This window comes from Petaurus breviceps, unplaced genomic scaffold, assembly GCF_028583685.1.
Source record: "Petaurus breviceps papuanus isolate PSGF00001 unplaced genomic scaffold, PetGlider_PUasm1.0 181, whole genome shotgun sequence".
In the NCBI taxonomy this organism is placed as follows: domain Eukaryota; kingdom Metazoa; phylum Chordata; class Mammalia; order Diprotodontia; family Petauridae; genus Petaurus; species Petaurus breviceps.
In genome coordinates, this window is record NW_027185784.1 from 5,954,625 (window position 1) to 5,975,478 (window position 20,854).

At 42.0% G+C, this 20,854-nt stretch overlaps 1 protein-coding gene and 1 long non-coding RNA gene across 2 annotated transcripts in view; one reads left to right on the plus strand and one right to left on the minus strand.

The window, feature by feature from the left end:
- Window positions 1-2,566: 2,566 nt before the first annotated feature.
- TMEM229A (transmembrane protein 229A) lies at window positions 2,567-4,961 on the minus strand. The gene is made up of 2 exons (XM_069087128.1): window positions 4,882-4,961; window positions 2,567-4,517 (listed from the first exon to the last, which is right to left on the minus strand). Exon 2 carries the CDS (start codon window positions 4,202-4,204, stop codon window positions 2,828-2,830), a length of 1,377 nt encoding a protein of 458 aa, XP_068943229.1. The 5' UTR covers window positions 4,205-4,517; window positions 4,882-4,961; the 3' UTR covers window positions 2,567-2,827.
- A 142-nt stretch (window positions 4,962-5,103) lies between these two features.
- LOC138160554 (uncharacterized) overlaps window positions 5,104-20,854 on the plus strand; it is an 86,693-nt gene continuing 70,942 nt past the window's right edge. Inside the window, exons 1-2 of the long non-coding RNA XR_011168167.1 lie at window positions 5,104-6,018; window positions 7,644-7,708. This is a non-coding gene — a long non-coding RNA (uncharacterized lncRNA). The remainder of the gene's footprint in view (window positions 6,019-7,643; window positions 7,709-20,854) is intronic.

Consider the following 20,854-nt stretch of genomic DNA (forward strand, 5'->3'; position numbering starts at 1 on the left):
GGCCTGCATGATCTCTAATATCTTTTCCAGAACTGACATTCTCTAGATCTATGCCACTGTACCAGGGCATATCACTCAAATAGAGATTCTCAGCATTTGGGAAAATAGAACTAGTACATATTACTGATCTCAGTCTCACATTCAATTTCCTTATACTTATCAATTTATTCAACAAGGAGAAAATTGTAAACAGCTTTTGCTGTAACACAGATAACAAAACCACTGGTAATAGGAGATAGAGATAATATGGATAATTGAAATTCACAAGGAATTGAAAATATTTTTGATCACTTTATTTCCTTATCATACTTTTTAATACTACTGCTACAAACAAGTAATAGATTTGTCTGGTTTATCACTTCCTTTCTTTAGCTTTCCTTTGGATGTGTGTAGGTAGGAAGTAGCAGTGAAATGGCATTCAAGCACACATTTGAACATATTCAAAGATAAATATCACTGGAGCAAAAAGCCTCAGATAACCCATAATTCTGATTATTACTTCCTGATTAAAAACTGTCTCAATACAGATCTGGTAAAATGATCCCCACTAGTTAATTATTATCTCATTGGATCATAGAGCTGAAAGGGTCTAGCCCCTTCTATTTTGTAGATGAAGAAGTAGAAATCTGGAGAGGTTAAGTCACTAAACCTTGTATTTTGGTACTTAGTAAGTGGCAGATTTGGGATTTGAATCCTGGACTTTTGACTGCCAACAACAACAAAATAACACTGTATTTGCAGATGCCATGTTGATGGCTCTAGCTGACATTTTAACTGGGAGGTCTAATGAGTAGGCTCTATGAACTTCACTTTTTGACATAATAATAATAATAATAATAATAATAATAATAGTAATAACTAGCATTTATGTTCTCATTTGATCTTCACAACCACCCTGGGAGGTAAGAGCTATTATTAGCCACATCTTACAGATAAGGAAACTGAGGTGTTAAGAGGATAATTGACTTTATGAATAAGCTAAAGATACTTATGTAGTTTAGTCATGAAAGAGGCTAGTAATAAAGTTGGCATACATTTATAACACTTGTCCCTAGATAAAGAGGTACATGGTGATTTCATGAACTTTTAGTGATCACAGATGCTTCCTCATATAAGGTTGTGCTGAGATGTCTTTTTGATTCCAGCGCTAGCACTCAATCTACTGTGCCATTTAACTGCTTATGTTAAATCCCAGGTCTTTTGTTTCCCAGTGGTGTCTATTGGTGGTTAGGATTTAGTAGTTTGCTTTTGTGCATTTTACCTGTAGGTCAGTTCATTTCAAGTAAAGAAATATTAACCAAGCACCTACATGCAAGGTATTGGGGGCACAAAGACAAAAATGAGCAATGTACATCTTACATGGCTTAATCAAATATGGCAAATTTTACTTTACATGTTGACTCAATGTTGAGGAAAACTCAAGAAAAGTCAAAGAATTTATATGCAAATGAGTATGCTTAAATAAAGCAATATTCATATTAAAAACACTTTCAGATGTTCCTCTATGTGTAATGAGCATTGAGATGGTTTTGATTATTCTTATGTGGTCTGTATTAAACTGTAGTCTACCCCCCCATTTTGACAACCCCCAGAAAGGTAATTTTTAATTAAACAAGTTTTCTTGATTTATATACCAGGCTTTCTCCCCCTCTCCATGTAATTTAGGGCAGTTAGCATGTCACAAAAATCCATCACTGATTTATTCTAAACATTGATGCATCAAGCCTAACATATGTACCCTAGAGATCCCACATAAAATGATATACTTTCAAAGATGTTATGGAGCAGGAATAGGCCAGATGATAGAGCTGTGTCTATATAACAGTGTAGGTCTATGTGACCTTGGACAATTCACTTAACCTCTCCTTGGCTCCAGTATCTTCATGTGTAAAATTAAGAGTTGGGATAAATAATATCTCTTGTCCTCTTTAATTTTGAATCCAATGATTTTATAAGTCCTTTATTCTTCTGGGTATTTATTTCTCCTTAGGATCATAGTATAATGGATTTGAGCTTGACCTAGAAACAGGGCCTTAGAGTAAAAGTACTTTTGGAGGAGATTCTCATGGCTAGAGGTATGCATTTTGTTTTATAGGCACATTAAAAAAAATCAAGCACAGATAAAGATTTTTTTTTATCAACTTTAATACACTTGGTGTTTAAGGCTAACCAACACTGGAAAGCAGTCATTTCCAAGATGGAGATCAAATGTCTTAACACAGTGTCAACTGTCTGAGCTGCTAGGAAAGACCTCTCATTTAGATCTATTCTCAGGTTGTATCCCCACATTTATCAGTTTCCTTCCACTTAAATGCTAGACAGAGGCACTTTGAGAGTTACAAGCTGCAGTTTCAGGTGTACAGGTCAGTGAATTTCAGCAGGCATTGGTAACATGGAAAGTAGCAGCCGGGATTAATATGTAAAGGAAAATTAGAAAACTTCACTAAATCTTTTGAAAGTTATTGGTCTTTCATTGAAGCACTTCCCATTTAGGAAGGTTAGTAGCTGTCACTGATATACTCACAAGTAAGTGCAAACCACAGCTTTCAGTCTTTAAGGTAGGAAGGTTTGTGTGTGTGTGTGTGTAGTAAAAGTTTTAAAAGAAGAATTAAATATTTTGAGTTAGAATTCATTTCCAAAGTGCCAAATTTCAAGGTACTATATTATCCATAGGTTCAGAACACCCAGAAAATAAAAATTGTAAATAAAACATGTTTAAAGAGACTTTAGTAAAATGTATAAAAAGTAAAAGATTAAAAAAACACCCCTCCCCCTTTTAAACTTCCTTTAAGAAATGTCCTGGGACTTCCACTTGTTATTTCTTGTTTCATTTAGTTGGTATGTATTGTACACGCCACAACACATTGGACAGCAGGTCCTGGTAGAAGCTAAGAAATATCCAACCCGGCAAATACATCAGGGTGATGAGTCCCATAAAATTCAATGGATAGTGAGAGTAGTCCCATGAGCAGCCCCCACACATACGGAGTCCCAGTCCCCAAGACAATTCCCACGTGTAGATGAAGAGAACGTAGATGGGAATCCTCTTACAGGTCCCCCAGCCTCGGCTGTAGTGCAGGTAGAAGTATAGCTTTTCCACCACGAAGCTGCAGCTGCCATACATAAAAAAAGACCAGAGCGAAGTGTGGCCGTTGATGGCCCCGTCCTCCTGTTCCAGAAGATTAAAGAAGAAAGTGAAAAAGATCTCATCTAGGAAACCGTGCATCCCGAAGAAGAGAAAGCGGAGAAGGTCAGGGAGCCCTTGGCTGGGAGCTCCTCCGACCACCCCGGCGCCCCGGGGCCGCGGCCGCCCGTCGCTGGGCGCCGCAGCTGTCCGACAGCCGGACAGCGGAGGGGGCCCACGCCACTGTGGCTGCGGCTGCGGGCGGCGGTATCGCAAGCGCAGGAACCTCTTGAGAAACACTTGGGAGTAATAGACTGCCAGCACATACTGGAGAGCCAGATCCAGCGCTCCTGGAGCGGCTTCGCCCAACTGCCGCCCTCCGTGGCTTATCAGCAGCAGCGCCTTGCCCACCAAGGTCTGCAGCCCCAAGTGGGCCGAGGGGTACAAGAGGAAATTAAAGGCGAAGGTGCTGGGACAGCGGCGCCGCTGCAGGTAGACCTTCTCCAGGGCAAACTGGGTGAGCGAGTGCAGCAGACAGTGATAAGGAGTGGAGAAGCCCAGCATCTTCAGGTCGGGGCTGTGGAGGAAACCCCGAGCCGAGGAAATGAGCACGTCCAAGGTGATGCCGTGCATCCCGTAGAAGTAGAGGCGCATCCAGGCTGGGAGTGTCGAGTCTTCGGCCCCGGGCGCCACTGGGGCTTCAGCAGTGGACAGCGCCCCCGGGCAAGCTGCAGCCGCCGGGGGCCCGGTCCCGGCTTTCGTGGCAGCTACAGTGTTGCTGCCGGGGACTCCAGCGGGGCTCCAGGCCGGTGCCGGGGGTGCCCCGAGCCACTGGGGAGCCCCGACTGCGTCTCTGTCGCCGCGGGTCATCAGGTCCGAAGCATTGCTTGGCCCAGAGCCTCTCTCGCCATCGGCTGAGTGGAGACGTTGGGCCGAGGCGGGGAGCTCCCGGTCGGGTCCTGGCCGCTGCCTGCAGGGGTTAAGGTAGAAGCCTCCATCTCCTCCACGCTCCGCAAAGCCTCCTCTTGCTTCTCCTCCTCCTCCTCCTCCGCGCGGCTGGTGCGGCGGGAGCGGCTGCATCTCCGGGGCTTGCAGTTGGCTCCTCCCGGCGGGGCTTCGCGCTGCCTGATGCCTAGGCGCACTCCTCCTTCCCTCCGCTCCTCTTTCCTACCCCCGGGGGTGGGGTTGACTCTGGGTTGCCGTCCACCCCTTCCCTCTTTAGTCCAAGCAGCAGGCTCGGGGGCAAGGTCCAAGCAGCAGGCTTAGGGCAAGGTCCAAGCAGCAGGCTCAGGGCAAGGTCTCCTCTCCCTGGGGCTCACAGTGCGAGGCCTAATGCCGCCGGCTGGTCGGCTGAGGGAGCTCGGCCCGAGCTAATCAGAAGGCGGCGCGCAGGCTGCAGGGAGAAATACAGAGAATTTCACAAACCCTTCAGCTTCAACCCCACAGCCACCGCCACGCTCCCTCAACAGACACTGGGAGCGTAATGTGAGCTGCTACACACTCCCCTGCTCTCCCTATGCCTACTTCACACCCCTTCCTTTTCATCCCTCTTACCCCCTCCTCCAGCCTCATCCTTCCCTCTAGGTTCACATTTCCCTCTGACCCCCCCCCCCCCCCCCCCCCCCCCCCCCCCCCCCCCCCCCCTTCAGCTTCCGAGGCTGAGTGTGTTTGCTAAGAGCTCTGGCATCTGGCTTCCTTTCCTTGTCTTGCCCCTTCCTTCTTAGTGTCCTAGCTCTCCCCTCTCTCTCCTCTCCTACCTCAGGCAGACACAGGCAGACCCAAAGCAAAGGGTGTTGAGTCACAGGTGATGCCTGAGGTGTAGACTTCCTAACAGGTGTATATGACAAGTTATTTCCTGGAATGGGGGAAATGGGGCCAGGGCCTGGTTGGCAGAGATGGATGGCTGAGTGCCATAGACCAAAGCTTTGGGCTGGAGACCAAACTACAGTACTGTATTTTTAATGTACCTTCTGAAGGCCAACTCTGTCCTAAATATTTGTCCTAGCAAATGAGCCACTAGTCTTGTCCTACTAAGAGGGCATATAGAGTAACACCCCCTTTCCATATGCCATAATTTCTGATAACATTTTTCCTAGTTGTTAATTCACATCCTTAACATATTATCAATTTGCCCTGGAACAACTCTTTGATGAGGGGGTGGTGGTGGAACTCCCCCCTATTGCTGTCTTTTTTTTCTTCTATCATCTTGTGCCAATTTCCTATGGCAATAAAAAGGAAAAGGAAAAATAATCTTAGGCTAATCTTCCACTTTTTTTTTAAACCAAGTCTCTTTATTTCAGTTAGGAAAGTCAGGGGCAGAGAGTCTGTGGCTTGTCCAAGGCCACCCAGTTCCTAAATTGTGGAGATGGAGCAGTTGGGAACCAAGACAGTCAGGTTCTAGTCTAGCTTTGCCATGTATTAGCTTGGTGAACTTGCACAAGTCTTTTAAGCCTTTAGGTTTCTCCATAGATGGATTTTTGAACTGGAAGGTATGAGACTTTAGTTCCTTTCATTCCTCTTTCTAAACCCAACACCTTTAGATTTTGGATCTCAAACTTGGATAATTTTGTTCTTCCTAGGTGGTCAGTGAGGGGGGAAAGGAAAAGTTGAAGAAGTTGTCATGAGCTTTTTACCCTCTCAGAGTGAATTGCATGGCATACCTCCCCATGTAGGCAATCCTTCCTGAGTGCCTATGGTCACATGTGTAGCTATTGCCCTAGTTTCAGGACCAGAGGAAAAAGGGTGGAAGTAGAATAGATAATGAGGGTGATTTATTTGGAGGTGGATATGGGCTAAAGGGAGGGGAAAAAATTGACTACTGTGTCAAGGTGCCTATTATGTCCAAGGCTATTTGCAAATTTTATCTCACTTAATCTTCACGACAACCCTGTGAGGTAAGTGCTATTATTATCCCCATTTTATAGAGGCATGGCAGACTGAGGCAGAGGTTTGTGATTTTCCTGAGATTATAAGGTAGTTTGCATCCAAGACAGGGTTCAAACTGAGATCTTCCTGACTCCAGGTCCAACACTCTCCATTGGTGGGAATTTAAACTTATCACCTAAAATCCCTTGCCTCTTCACCTGACATTTAGTAATCATTTCATAAATGCTTGTTGATTGGTTATCCCTGCTCCACTAATTTCTCCAAACTACAATCACAGAGTTTTGGAACTCTAGAAGACCTTGGAAATCCTAATCTAATCTCTTTATTTTACATAAAAAGAAACAAATTTATGAAGAGGTCAAATCGCTAGTTGATGACAAAGTATGGGTTTCCTGATTCCCAGGCTAGTGCTTCAGTTCTATAATTTAGGTAGCTGTGTGACCGTGAACAAATCCTTGCTACCCTGGGCCTCAGTTTTCATATTCATAATAAAGGGGCTTGATTAGATTTTTTACAGCATCTACATTCGAAATCCTTTTCTAAGCTATTTTGAATCTTAAATGTTTAGTGAAAGACTAGTGTCTTTTCCCGAGTTATAATTCTAGGTCTAACCAGAGTCCCAGGATCAGCTATTAATCTCTAGGCAGTCATTTGGTCCGGAGAATGTCTTGGTAGTTTGGATTTGGAGAAATCATATTCTTTTTTTTTTTTTTGGAGGGGGGAATTAAGGTTAATTGGGGTTAAGTGACTTGCCCAAGGTCACATGACTAGTTAGTGTTAAGTGTCTGAGGCTGAGAAATCATTTTCTTATAAGTACCTTCTTCCAGGTTATTCATTCTTCCTCCCCTTGCTCTCTCTTTCCTTTCCTTTCCCCTTGTAGTTGAGTTTCCTTGAGATTTGACAGTAAAAAGATGAGAAAAATATCATTACTATGTTGTCAATATTTATGATACAAAAGTATTCTTAAAAAGTGTCAGTTTACTTACTTGAGAAATTATTATTATTATTATTGTTATTACTTTTTAAAATTGTTACTCTCTGAAATCCTCCCAGACTTAACTATCTAATGCCCTCTAAGTTGCAAAGAAGGTACTTGTTTGCACTGGTAGAGTGTCATCATTGGGCATTTACTACTACCAGTGAAACCATAAATCCAACTCTTCTAACCCCTCTTCTGCCTCCTCAAAAATGGCTAAAATAACCCTGTCCTGCCTTTTTTTTTTTTTAAATTTTAAAGCAATCGGGGTTAAGTAACTTGCTCAAGGTTACACGGCCAGGTGTTTCTGGGTGGGTGCTAAGTGTCTGAGCCCGGGATTCAATCTCCAGGACATCCGGACACTGAAGCCAGCGCTCTTACTTGCTGTGCTACCTGGCTTCCCCAACCCTGTCCTGCCTTTTGAGAGACACTGGTGCATGCATGTGACATTCAGATGTCAAGGGCAAAAGTTTCCTGTTAGTATACACACATCAGAATAACTGCATTGTACAGACAAACCCAGTTGTCAAAATACCTGAAGCAAATAACAATGAGAAAAGTTGATTAGTACCATAAAAAAGCAACAAAAACCATTTATTGAACACAACTATATGCCAGCTGCCACTAACTTCCTGTACTGATGTATCCACTTGACAGGTTTATGACCCTGGATGATTGAAGGCTGGGCCAACAGAAAGAAGCCTTTGGCAGGTCCTATCAAGGTGGGAAGGCTTTGGGTAGGATCCAGGGCATGTACTGTTCATCCATTGTCTGGAGATCAACTTAGAGAAGCTTGGAAGACTCCATGATAGTCAATTTTTCTGCCACAGAAACTCTTTAGCAATTTTTTGGAGTGGGGGGGTAAGACATTCTGTGGTGACTTCTTTCATTTTCTTTGTTGTAGCTGTTTTTATTGCTTTACTGGGAATTTTTGCTGTTGATTTAGGATGTTAAGGGATAGCCTAGGTTAACTCTTAACTTCCCATCATCCTTCCATTGACATTCTCCATGATCTTCCTGCCTTAGGAGCTCTTAAAAGCTATCTGCTAAATTGTAGAAAGGTTGAGATTACTGGTCATGGAGGTACTAGTTATACCAAAAAATTTCACAGATCCTTGAAGTAAGTATATGATGTGCCATATGCTGAGTCTCAAAAATATATGATGTCATCTTTGTCTTAAAAATGTTTATTATCTAACTGAAATGCTATGGAGGCAGTATGGAAAGAAGCCTATAGACCAAGAGAGCTGGAAAGGTGGTTTTACATATGAAGGGATTGAGACCTGGAGAAATTAAGTGGCTAGCCCAAGGTCACACAGATAGAAAATAGCAGAGCCAAGATCTGAAATCAGGTCCTGTGACTCCAACTTCAGTGGAAAAATTGAAGACTCTCAGTACTGCTGTGTTTGAATTCTGCCTGTGCTACTTTACTACATGAACTCGAGTAAATAACGTAACCTCTCTAGGACATAGTTTCCTCTGGAAATTGAGGGAGTTTGACTAAATGAACTCTAAGATCTGTTTTCAATTCTAGGCCCCACTGTCCCACAGACATATGCACAAACTGTTTAGCTAATTTAAACATTCAGTTTCCTAGCAGATGTATAATACAGTGATAGATAAAACCTTTTCAGTAGTCATTTCTCCAGTAGTCAAATTAAGTTTCTAGGCACAGAAGGTACCAATAGCCAATCTCTTTAACTTCAATAAAGAAAACAAGAAAAGATTAATAGGACACAGGTTTTCAAAGTACAAAATTGCTATTTTAACATGGAAAAGCTGTTTGCCAAAATGTAGTCAGTTCGATGTCCACCTATTAAATTACAAGCTTATATTTTTGTGTTGTTAGTAGCCATAACTTCATTGGCAGGGGAGTTCCCTTTTCAATGCAGATTACAACTTCTTCTAACCTTAATAGATTGTCTTGATGAATATTTTGGCAAGGGAAAAAAAAAGAGGAAAGAAGGAAAAAAATAACAAAAATGTCAAGAAGAAGAACAAGAAAGAATCCCTTGATCAAAGTTGTGTTAATAAGCATAGTCGGGCTTGGGAGTCCTGGAACATGCTCTATATACAACCTTTCTGCATGACTCACATATAGCTTCTCTTTAATGATCATACTTGGAGCCTTTCTTGCTTGGTAGGTTCTGTCGGAGCTTGTACTCTGCTGATGTAGGTTTTACTCACCCTGTTGACTTCCAGGCCGTGGTAAGATATTGGCAGAGTAGGTGAGTGAAATGATCTGAGTGACAAATTAAAGTGATCTGCACTTTGTGATAAGGCACCAGAGTAGGATAGATGAGATTTTTTTTCACCCTCAAATGCCAACTCAAACCAAAAGTACTTCAGTCTTCTCTTCATTCATTTTTCAAAATGTTGCCAGGACAAGTCAAAGGAGGCCATGAGAATTCTAATTCTATAATCAGTGAAGTGTGTAGCATAGTATGTCAGTCCTATTAAAATGTTCTTTCCTGGTCTGTTTTTTTTTCCTGAATACTTGCTTGTTATACATCTTGATTAGGATAAGATATAATAGACATTCATTTTCTTAAACAGGAGCAACATTTAAAGAAACACATAAAAACTACAAAACACAAACCTTAATTATTCCTTGTTGATGTATTATTTTCCTCAATTTCCTTTCAGGTCTTCTCCCTTCAGTCACATATCACTTTGTCTTATATTCTTCCTATGCCTCATTACTCTCTCTCTCTCTCTCTCTTTCTCTCTCTTCCTCTCTCTCTTTCTCTGTCTGTCTCTCTTAATCAATATCTCTCAAATATTGAGAAAAGTGCTTCCGAACCTTTGTTTATCTGCCTTAATGCTCTCTTGATCCTTCCTTGTCAAAATGAAAATTTTTCATTACTTATGCCTCCTCCCCAAATTTCCAAAGAGGTTTACCACACTTTTAAAGCTTATGTCATTTCTAAAAAAATAGTTTGAATCATTCTTCAAATGGCTCAGAAATCTGCTTTATCCTTCCTCTCTATATACTTCCTCTGTGATTGTGCAGAGCTCTTTTCTTCTCTTCTTTTTGTCTTTTTCTGAGCTCTTGAGGAATTAAAGGACACTATGGGTAATACCTGGAAAAGTTTTCAAAGGTTCTCTTTACTTGTCTCCTTGTGGTTGTACTTTTGAAAATCCTGCCCTCTTGAGTGTTAATTCCATGACTTCTAGGCCCCTTCAGTGTTAGAGTTTCGGGAGACACAATGAAAACAATCAAGGACATATTCCCTACCATTGTGCAGACAACTGAAGAGGAAGCAAGTGATGGACATTTTTTAAGGGGCAGTATTTAGGGGTGTTGGGAAGCAGCCAAAACTGATCTGGAGGTTGCCTGAGTGCTATGAATATAGCAGCATGGAAGGAGAGTTGGCAGTTTCAGTGAGCATATTCTGGAGTGAGTAGGAAAAGTGTTGAGAAAGTGATTGTGGTAAGTGATTTTCAGACAAAGGAAGACTAGTATGAGATGGAGAGCCAAAGCAGCTGAGAAACTTTGACAGCCATGGGCTACTGAGCTCAGCAATGTATTTTGGGATTTGACATGAGTGCAGAGAGAGAGACACAGAGAGAGAGAGAGAGAGAGAGAGAGAGACAGAGAGAGAGAGACATAGAGAGAGTGCCTGAGAGTGTGGATGAGACTGAGAGCTTGAATGGCTGTGTAATGTCTTGGGAGGATCCAGAGAGAAAGAAGTAGAGTGGGGTGAGAGGTGGTGAGTCCATGGAGGATTTAGGACCTGGTTGCTGGTTCCTATCCCTTTTCATTCCCAATCACTTATTCAACAAGAATTCAAGTTCTTATTTTGTGCCAGGTATTGTGTTAGATGCTAAGGACACAGAGATGAAAATGAAATAATTTCTGTCTTCAAGGAGCAGATATTCTCTCAGCAGAAGCGACATGATGCAGAGCAAACACAATTCATGAGAGACAATTAAAGGTGTTAAGGTCAGATTTTGTCTAATTGAATTTTTCTGAGTCAGAGGTTGCTGATTTCACCTCTGAATTGATATTTCAGAAGGCTGGTACCCAGGGTGATGGGAATACTGTACTTTTGGTGCTGGCACAGTAGAGAAAATGCTGGATTTGGAGTAAGAGGGACTGTGTTTGAACCCTGCTTCTGCCATTCACTACGTGTGTGACCTGCCTCATTTTCCTCATCTATAAAATAAGGTGTGACCACATGACCTCTAAGAGTCCCTTCAGCTCTGAATCTGTGCTCCTGTGAGTCTAACATGCCATGTTCTATTACTGGTACTCACCAGGATTCCTAATGTTTATCAGACTCTTCTCTCAGATACCAGGAGGTTTTCAGAATGAAACAACTTCCTTGGAGTATGCCTAGCAATTGTTCAAAATAGCAGCTCATTACTCAGGACTTCTAACATCTATTGTAGTACTTTACTTTATTAAAGAAATAGCAAGAGTAGTTACTTTTCAGCCAAGCTGCTTTCTCTGTAGCTTGGTTCAAGATAAGATTTTTGTGATGAGTCTGAGAGTTTTGGAAGCAACCATTCTTCCAAGTCAGTTTCAAGACTGTGAGATCCTTGATTTTGGAAGTTGGGTTACCATCATCAGGGAGTATATTGGGCTGTGCTATAAGGGCAATTGATTTGGAGAGGTAGAAAGTAGTACCTGTTGCTAATAGTTCTAATTAGGGAAACATTTTCTGTTCCACTCTGAGAGGGACATACACAAACAAGTAAAATCAGGAGAGCCCAGACTTCTGGTCTTGTTTTCCTAAATTAGCCCTAAATAGTTTGTGGCTTCAAAGCCGATGGGTTGGGAAGAGGAAGAGCAATGGGGCCAGGAGAGAATTTGGTGTGACACTGGGATTCTTGGTAACTTGTATCATTTTCCTAGACCAGGGGTGGAGAACCTGCAGCCTCAAGGCCATATGTGGCCCTCTGGGTCCTCAAGTGTGGCCCTTTGACTGAACCCAAACTTCACAGTCCAAAAGGACCTCACTTGAGGACCTAGAGGGCCATATGTGGCCTTGAGGCTGCAGGTTCCTCACCCCTGTCCTAGACTGTCTGCATTTGTCTTTCCTTGCATTATGTTTTCTTGAGGAAAGTTTTGAGCATTGGGCTGAGACCAGAGGCACAGAGAATGGGGGAGGATACAGCATTTATATAGTAAACTACTATAATCTATAATCTAGGCACTGTGCTATTCTGCTAATGGGAAGGGCAATAATGCTACTGTATCATAAGGTCAATGACAACCATGCCCTTGAAAACAACATCTTTTGAGTCTTTCATTATTCTCTCATATCGTCCACACCAGGTTTAGAAGAAAATAGAAGTTAGTATTTTTTTTTTTTTTTCTTTTTTGGAGGGGGGAAGGTAGGACAGTTGGAGTTAAGTGACTTACCCAAGGTCACATGGCTAGTTTTGTGTTAAGTGTCTGAGGCCAAATTTGAACTCAGGTCTTCCTGACTCCAGGGCCAGCACTCTATTCACTGTGCCACCTAGCCGCTCCCAAGTAGTATTTTCGAGAACAGGAGAAGGTGTTTGGAAAATCAAGGAAATATTTTTGTAAAGGGTACATTTTATATTGCTTACTAATATCTAGTGAGTGGGAGGCATCTTTAGTATAGAAGATAAAATGTTGGACCTGGAATTAGAATGAGATTGAAACTCCACATTTAATGCTAAATGCAAGCCTGGAAACTCCCTCACATTTATCCACTAAGTCATAGACTTTGCTGTCTGAGTAGAAAGAGAGGATTCCCATGCTGGGAGTTCTCCATCTGAAAAATCATATATCCTTCACTTATTGACTAATTTGCATGTCTTATATGTGTATTACTGATCAACCATTCCCACTCTACCCACTTGCTTCTTGAACCTCTCCAATCAGTCTTAATTAGTCATATCTTCATTGCTTCCCTCTGATCTTCCCTTCTTGTTTCATGCAAAAATAGGAATGCACTAATGTGGAAGTATACCTATGGGTAGGTGTAAATAGGTATTTCCTGGGGGGAGATAGAAGATGAGGGTAGTGGAACAGTTGACATATTTGCATTATGGTAGTTATGCCTGGAGAAGAGGTAGGAAAATTTGGAGGCTGGTTGTTGAAGGGGGTATTTGGAAGAAGGTTCAGGCAATGGTGAATGATGCATGATTTGGGAAAGAGGCATAGACAAGGATGTAGTAAGGGGAGGATAGAGAATGTGTGGTGGGCAACTTGGCAAGGTTGGTTTTAGTGGGCAGCATGCTAAGCTAAGTTTGTAGGGATGAATTAACCACTGACAGGCAGCTAGATGGCATAATGGAATGCTGGCCTTGGAGACAGGAAGACTTGAGTTCAAATGTAGTCTCAGACACTAGTTGTATAACTCTGGACAAGTCTATCTGCCTCCGTTTCCTCAACCATGAGATAAGGATAATAATAGCACCTACCTCCCAGGGTTTCTCTGAGGGTCAAATACATAGGATTTGTAAAGAACTTAGAATAGTCCCTGGCCCATAGTAGAGGCTATGTAAATACTTATTCCTTTCTGTTCCCCTCCCTTTTCAGTACAGCTACCTCTAGTTTTTCTGTGGCAGTAAGTACTGTTTATGTTTCTCCTTGCCCCGATCTGGGAGAGCTGAAGGTGAATTGGTCTACTCAGTGGCATTCCTTAAATGTCATGGATGGTCATATTCAGGGCTGCTCAGTCAGAACCCTTGTGGTAGTGTTCTAGAGAGGTTAAGGAACTTTTCTAAGATCACATAGACAGCAAGTGGCAGAGCCAGGAATTGGTGTTGTATGACATCAAGTGCTAGATTCTGAGTTATTTGATGAGGCCAAACATCTCCATTAATCTGATGAGTTAATAAAATGGAAATCAAGTCTCATGAGGTTTGGAGCTCCCAACTATGTCTTAACTTCCTTGAGGAAGGCCTTGAAGCTCAGTTATAGTTAACAAGAACTTGATGGTCCACTTTGTCAACACTCAGTGATTGTGTCTCAACAAATCTACCAGGCTAGAGCTACTATCCAAATCAAATGTCAATTGACAAAGCCAATGGCCTTTTCTCATTTCTCATTCTCCTTAATATCTCTGAAGCACTCAAAATAGTTGTCACTTCCCTAGGGATACCTACTTTTTTCTTCCTTTGACTTAGTGACATAGCTGTCATTTGGTTCTGCTCCTTTTCTCTGTTGTTTATCTACCTGCTGATTCCCAAATGTAGTACTGTCCTCTCTTCTTCTTTTTCCTGCACTTCTTTAATTATGTCATATCAGCTTTATGCACATGACTACCAAATCTATATATCCATCACAATATCTGCCCTGAACTCCAGTTTCAGCTTTCTAATTTTCTAGTAAGCATCTCCACAAAGATGTCCTGCCAGCATTTTAAATTTGACATATTTAAGGCTAACATCAATCTCTCATTAAAACCTGCCTTTCCTTCCAGATTCCTTCTCTCTCTCTCTCTCTCTCTCTCTCTCTCTCTCTCTGTCTTTCTCTTTCTCATCTATCTACTTACTTATTTTAAAAATGGCAGCATCTGTTAGTATCCTGTGAATTCAGGAATAGATATACCTAAGAGAATTAGGAAGGGCTCAGGAATTAGCAAGAGGTGTTGTCAAGGATGGAGCCATTGTGACGTGACCTGGTGACATGGAGTCATCAGCACCCCAACTATTTACTGTATGTTGTACTTTGTGACTTCTGGGGGTTTTCAGTGTTGCTCAGTGCACAGGAATCTTCTTAGAGGCACCCACAACACAGGAAAGCCATCCAAGGTAACCAGACTTTGTGAGCTTCACTTCTTTATCTCAGAGAGGTCTCACCTGGCTCTCTCTTGAAAACAGTTAACTCTACAGAATGAGCTTCAGGTTGGAAATACTAGCTCAGAAGCTTGCTTTATATAGGTTGATGGGGAAAGGGACTGGTGTCCTTTACAGAACTGAGAGTTGGAACAGACTCCAGCATTCATTTAGTCCAACCTTGCCAATGTTATTGGCAAAAACTCCAGCCTTTGTTTTCACAGCTCCACTGTCCTAGTTTCTTGATTGTGGTAATAGTATCTCCCCTCTAAGATCAGTTCTCCCCCTTTCTTTTGTCTAGTCTGTGAGGATACATGATTTGACCTACTTACATGTACTTGGGGGAAATTGGTTCACATCCACAAGGGCATGGGTATTTTCCCTCTGTTCACTGGCATTTCATGTGGTTGCCAAGGTCTTTACAACTGTCAGTTATTGGTCATTTCCCACTTTGAAGTTATGGGTGAGAGTGCATTCTTATACAGGATTCTCTTATGAGTTTCTTCTTGTGTTCTTAAAGGGCTAGTTAGTACAAATAGCTGCTGTAATTATTCCCTTTTTTCCTTTTCTTACAGGGTAATGGGGTCCTGACAGGAATGGCAGATTTCTGGGGTTTATGCCTGCTGTTAGTCTCATGCTTTACCCACCTGAGAAACCTAAGTTCAAAAGCCTCATTTTCTCATATTTGTAAAAAATGTTCCCAGGAATAGACCTCCTCATGGTAAGACAGGTTGACTCTTCATCTTGATGAACTTGTCTAGTTCCAGCTGTTTTTTGGAATAGTCCCCCTTTCCTTGGATGCCAAGTGGTCTCCTAGTGTTACCAATGCAAATTGGGATAATCCTCCTTACTGTTTGCTCATTAAGGCCTTTCTTTGCATATGGTCTAGAAGAGCAACCCCACCCTTGTCCCTCTGGTGATTAGGTTCATGATTTCTCCCCTTCCAGAGTGGAATGTGGCTCTACCCTCTGCAATTTTCATCCATTTGTCCTGGGAGACCTGAGGCTTCAATGTCTATGATGTGAGAGAGGTTCAGGGAAGGATCACAGATCACAGATATAGAGTTGGAAGCATCCTAGGAGATCATTTACTCCCCTCTTATTACTCCCCTTTTATTAAAAGGATTTATTCTGTGAAGTTTAGATTCAGTCAGAGGGTCACACTTGAAGGTCTAGAGGGCCACACATGACCTTGAGGCCACAGGCTCCCCATCCCTGATCTAATGTAACTCTTTCAGTTTGCAGAGTGGGACCTGAGGCATAGAAAGTTGTGATTTACCTGAGGTCACACAGGTAGATGTGGGATTTGAACCAATGTTCTCTGACTCCAGAGCCATCACTACTTCCACTGTCCCATTTATTGACCTTGACCTTGAGCAAGGTTGAGATTTTGCTGTATGTACAGCTTTGAAGCTTCCAGTGTAGAGCCCATGCTGACTAGACCCACAGTTACTTTGACCTGATGACCTGGCCTGTGAAATGGCATTCTGCCACAGCAGACCTGTAGAGCAGGTTTCCCTTCCCCTGTAACTACTTCCCCGGGGTGATCTTCTCTTGGCATGACACATCCTATTGCTCTACTGAGTTTTGAGGCCCCAGAACCTATCAAGGCTTATGTCCATGCAGTGTGCCTTGGCTCCTGAACCCCAAGAAAAATGTACCTTAATTTTAATTAAGAGAGAAGCTGTACAATATGGATTTTATCCTGTCATCTTCACTCATTTGTTTGCTTCCCCTTTGAAGCCTCCACCTTGTAGACATCAGTCCTTAGCAGCCTCAATAAGGCTGTACCTTGTAAGACTGAACTATGGATGGTATCTCCTTATTCATTCCTAGGGCTTCCTTGCCTTCCTAGTCTCCAAGGGGGCCCATTGGCATTGTTGGTTGAGCTCTTAAGGACCCTACGCAGGAAGCACAGGGAACCCAGGCTAGATATCCCTTGAGAGGGCTTCATCTTTAACCAATCCCCAGTTTCATGGACTTGGGATTCTGGATCCATCCCAATAGCTCAGCTTATTCTTTCTCAGCCCAAGTCCAGACCACCTTATAGACAGTCATCTAGTTTCATGGTCATGTCAACAATGTCAACTCTTTCCAGGAATGGGAAACCCTTCTAAATGATCTTCTAAGACCTTATGAAATATTTCTATTAGCACCACCTCTTTGTGGCTCAGGATGGCACTCAGTAGAACTAACTGATATAGGCCAACAGTCACTTCCATCACAATTCCCAAATAGGCTCTCTCAGCAGCAGAGTTGGATGTCCTGTTTGATAGATCAACACCATTATTTTAACGATTGCCATACTACAAAAAAAACTGAAGATGAAGAAACTTTTCCAAAGTCACACAAAAACAAAGCCAAATCTTGAACCTAGGTCTTCTGATTTAATATCCAATATTCTTGCCACATCACACTGCATTTCCTAGTGGTCACATATTATTTGTTATGGGGATATACCAGGTATCTGAGCTTTACAAATCTTGAATATATTAAGTGCTAATGATTCGTCATTGGTAGTAATTATAAGGATAACTCTTCCCGGAAGTGCTGATATCTCTCAAGCAAAGGTGCTTCTGCTCCCACCAGAGAAAATGCCCTCTCTGGACTGTATCCCCTACCATTACCAGGGTTCTTGAGAAGGCCTATGGTTAGATCTTAAAGATCAACTCCCAGGAACCTAGGAAGGTTTGTTGTCTACTCTAGCTGTTCCTGTAGCACAGGTGGGGAAAGAATAATAGTTAAGGAGCAGTCATGCTATCATGAGGAGGGTGTGTTTTATAAAATTGCTACTGTCACTCTAGTGGCATGTTTTTACTGTACCACAAGCTAAGTCCATTATTTCTTGTAGTTCACTCAGTCCCATGGATGATTGCCACATCAGGCCCTCCGTGATTATAGGAGGAGGGATAGTTTCCTTCATATATCCTTATTACTTCATTCCTTCCACTTCTGAATGCCAGTCCCATGATCTCTGGCTCAGCCACACCCAAGGGGGTTGGGGAAAGGCCTGAAGGTGTTGTCAAAGGCATAGCCATTACTGACCTTGTCACACTTTGCCAGCCTTGCCTAATCAATTTTAGTGTTCAGCTGTGCCTTAAGACCTCTAGTAGTTTCTAGTATTTACCACCCCTTGCAGGAGACTCCTCTCTGACACCCAATGTAGGAAAATGAAAGTACAGCCACTCAAGGACAAACACTTATGCAAGCAGACTGCCTGGAGTTGAACTGCTGGGGCCCGCAGATCACACCTGGCACTCTGGCATTCTCTTTTATGACGACATAGTCAACTCTGGAGCTCTAGAGTGTAGGGGCCAGTCTAGAAATACCGGTCCTGAGTTAGTCTACTTTATATAGGCCAAATACCAGGAATGCCATATGGAGAGAGAGGCCAGTGCCCTCATCAGGGTTTCAATATCTACTGCTTATTTGTCCATAGGTCAGTTGCATTGTCTTTCTGATTGTGGCATCATCACAAAAGTCCTACTCACCTAGTTCAGAAACCTTGGAGCATTATCTTGGATTCTTCTCTCTCTCTCTCACGCCTTCTGCCTTACATACAATTAGCTGCCAACCCTCATCACTTCTACCACCAAATTTGCTTTGAACCTCTGCCCTCTGCTCAAGTCATATAGCCCTTATCTCTGTTCAGGCCTTCGTCTTCTGTGTTCTAAACTACTGGAATAGATTTTTTTTTTAACTAATGAGCCTGCCTCCATTTTTTCTTCTCTTCAGTCCTTCCTTCATATAGCTCCCAAAATATTTTCCTAATGTACAGTTTCACTGTATCACTTTCTTGCTAAAACCTCTAGTAGGCTCCCCATTGCCTACATCATAGAATACAAATTTCTTAGTTTGGCATTTAAAGCCTTCTATCACTTTGGCTCTAACCTTTTTCTGTCCTATTTAGCTTTATCCTCTCTTCATACTACTTTACTCATGTTTCTTTACTCATGTTTAAACCAAAATGAATGTCTGGTTATTTCATGACCCTGGGCTGTATTCTCCAGCTTCTGGGCTCATACAGGAATTAGTCCACATATCTTTGCCTTTTAGAAATATATATATATATACACACATATGTAGCCAGATAGATATTTTTCCACCTAGTCAATGCTTTCTCAGGTATTATCTCTTCCATGAAATCTTTCTTGACTAGCCACTTTCCTTCTCTCCCCTTCCCCACCCAAACTGAAAGGGGCTTATCCCTCCTCAGATTTTCCTAGGGCACTTTGCCCCTATTACTGTCTATCTTTATCATGCTTATTCCTGTACACACCTATTTACCCTATTAGAAAATGATTTTTTAAATCTCTGTATCCCTAGTGTTTAGCACAGTACCTTATGTATGCTAGGGACTTGGTAAATGTCTGTTTACTTGAATTGAACGCAGTTAGAAGTACTAATGGGGTTATCATTGTCATAAAAAAGCTCTTTCCTACTGTGAACAGTTGCAAAATCACATTCTCAGTCCTTTTCTGTTCTGAGGGGTATGATGGTAAATGTTTAACAACCACCTTTTGTGTATGTGGGGTAATGTATGTGGGGCACACTTTAACTTTAGTCTTCATTCTTAATAATTTCTCCATCACGTTCTAAAGTCCAGAAATCAACAAAACAATAAATCAAACACTGATCTGTAGCATTGGCAGATTTCAGAGGTGTAAATGCTCACACTGAAAATTTAATAATATGCTCGAACCAGTTACAGATGACTCCAGCACATCCCTGGGCTTGTCTGAAAGTTGGGCACTTTAAGAAGTAAGGGCAATGCTAAGATAATAATGTTAAATTTATTGCATTTACTACAGTACTTTTTAAAACTTTTTTCCTCCACAACTATTGTCTGCTTTTATCTTCAATGAATCCTGTCAGAAAGGCATTCAGGGCCTTATTATCCCCATTTTATAGATAAGATCAGAAATAGAGGTTAAGTAATTCTCACAAGGCCACACACCTTGCTGTGTGGTAGTAGAATTGAATTTGGAATGCTTGATGTCTTGATGTATTTTACCAAAGGACTTAATTTTTTTTTAAAAATCTAGAATAGAAATGCTAGCTGTTCCAAAGACCCCATGCACATGAAAAGCATACTTCTTCCTCTAGAAGAGCTGACAGTCTAATGGGGAAGATAACAAATATGTACAAACAAGCTATATCCAGCATAAGTAGAAAATAATTAACAGAAGGAGGAGACGAGAATTAAGAGGGATTAGGAAAGGCTCACTATAGAATGTAAGATTTTAGTTGGGACTTGCAGCAAGCCAGGGAAACCAGGAGGAAGAGGAAGAGCATTCCAGGGATGGAAAGTGCCCAGAGCTAAGAGAGGTGGAAAGTCTTATTTGTGGCACAATCAGGAAGCCAATGTCATTGTATTAAAGTGTATGTGGTGGTGGGAGTGATGGTGGTGGTCTGGTGCAAAGTATAAAGAAGACCGGAAAGGTGAGGAGAAGGGCTAGCTCAGGTGTGGGGAACCTTTGGCCTTGAGGCCACATGTGGCCCTCTAGGTCCTCATGTGAGGCCCTTTGACTGAATCCAAACTTTACAGAACAAATCTCTTAATAAAAGGATTTGTTCTGTAAACTTGGACTCAGTCAAAAGGATGTACCCAAGGACCTAGAAGGTCACATGGCCTTGAGACTGTAGGCTCCCCACTCTTGGGCTAAGTTATGGACGGTTTTAAACACCAAAGAGAGGATTTTGTATTTAATCACTAGAGTATGTGTGTGACATGGTCAGACCAGCACTTTCAGAAAATCACTTCGGCAGATTATATTTGAATTATTGCCCTGGCTTCCTAACCAGTGTCCCTCCCTTTGCTCCCCCTTGCCTTTCCATTCTATCTTCTACATTACTGCCAGATTAGTTCTGCTAAGGCACAAAGACCTGTTTTACATAGGGCAATAAATGAATGAATGAAGAAAGAAAGCTTTTATTAAGCACTTACTGTGTATTGGGCACTGTGCTATGCAAATATAAATACAAGAAGCAAGAAAATCCCCATCCTCAAGGAGTTTACATTACTATATTTTTTTATTCTAAACTTTACCACCAAATAAAATGTATATTTCCATATTGTAGCTGACCAAGAGAAAAAAGAAGATTGTG

What these genes read in the sequence shown, in the direction of transcription:
- TMEM229A (XM_069087128.1), bottom strand. Translation starts at nt 4,204, where the DNA reads ATGCAGCCGCTCCCGCCGCACCAGCCGCGCGGAGGAGGAGGAGGAGGA.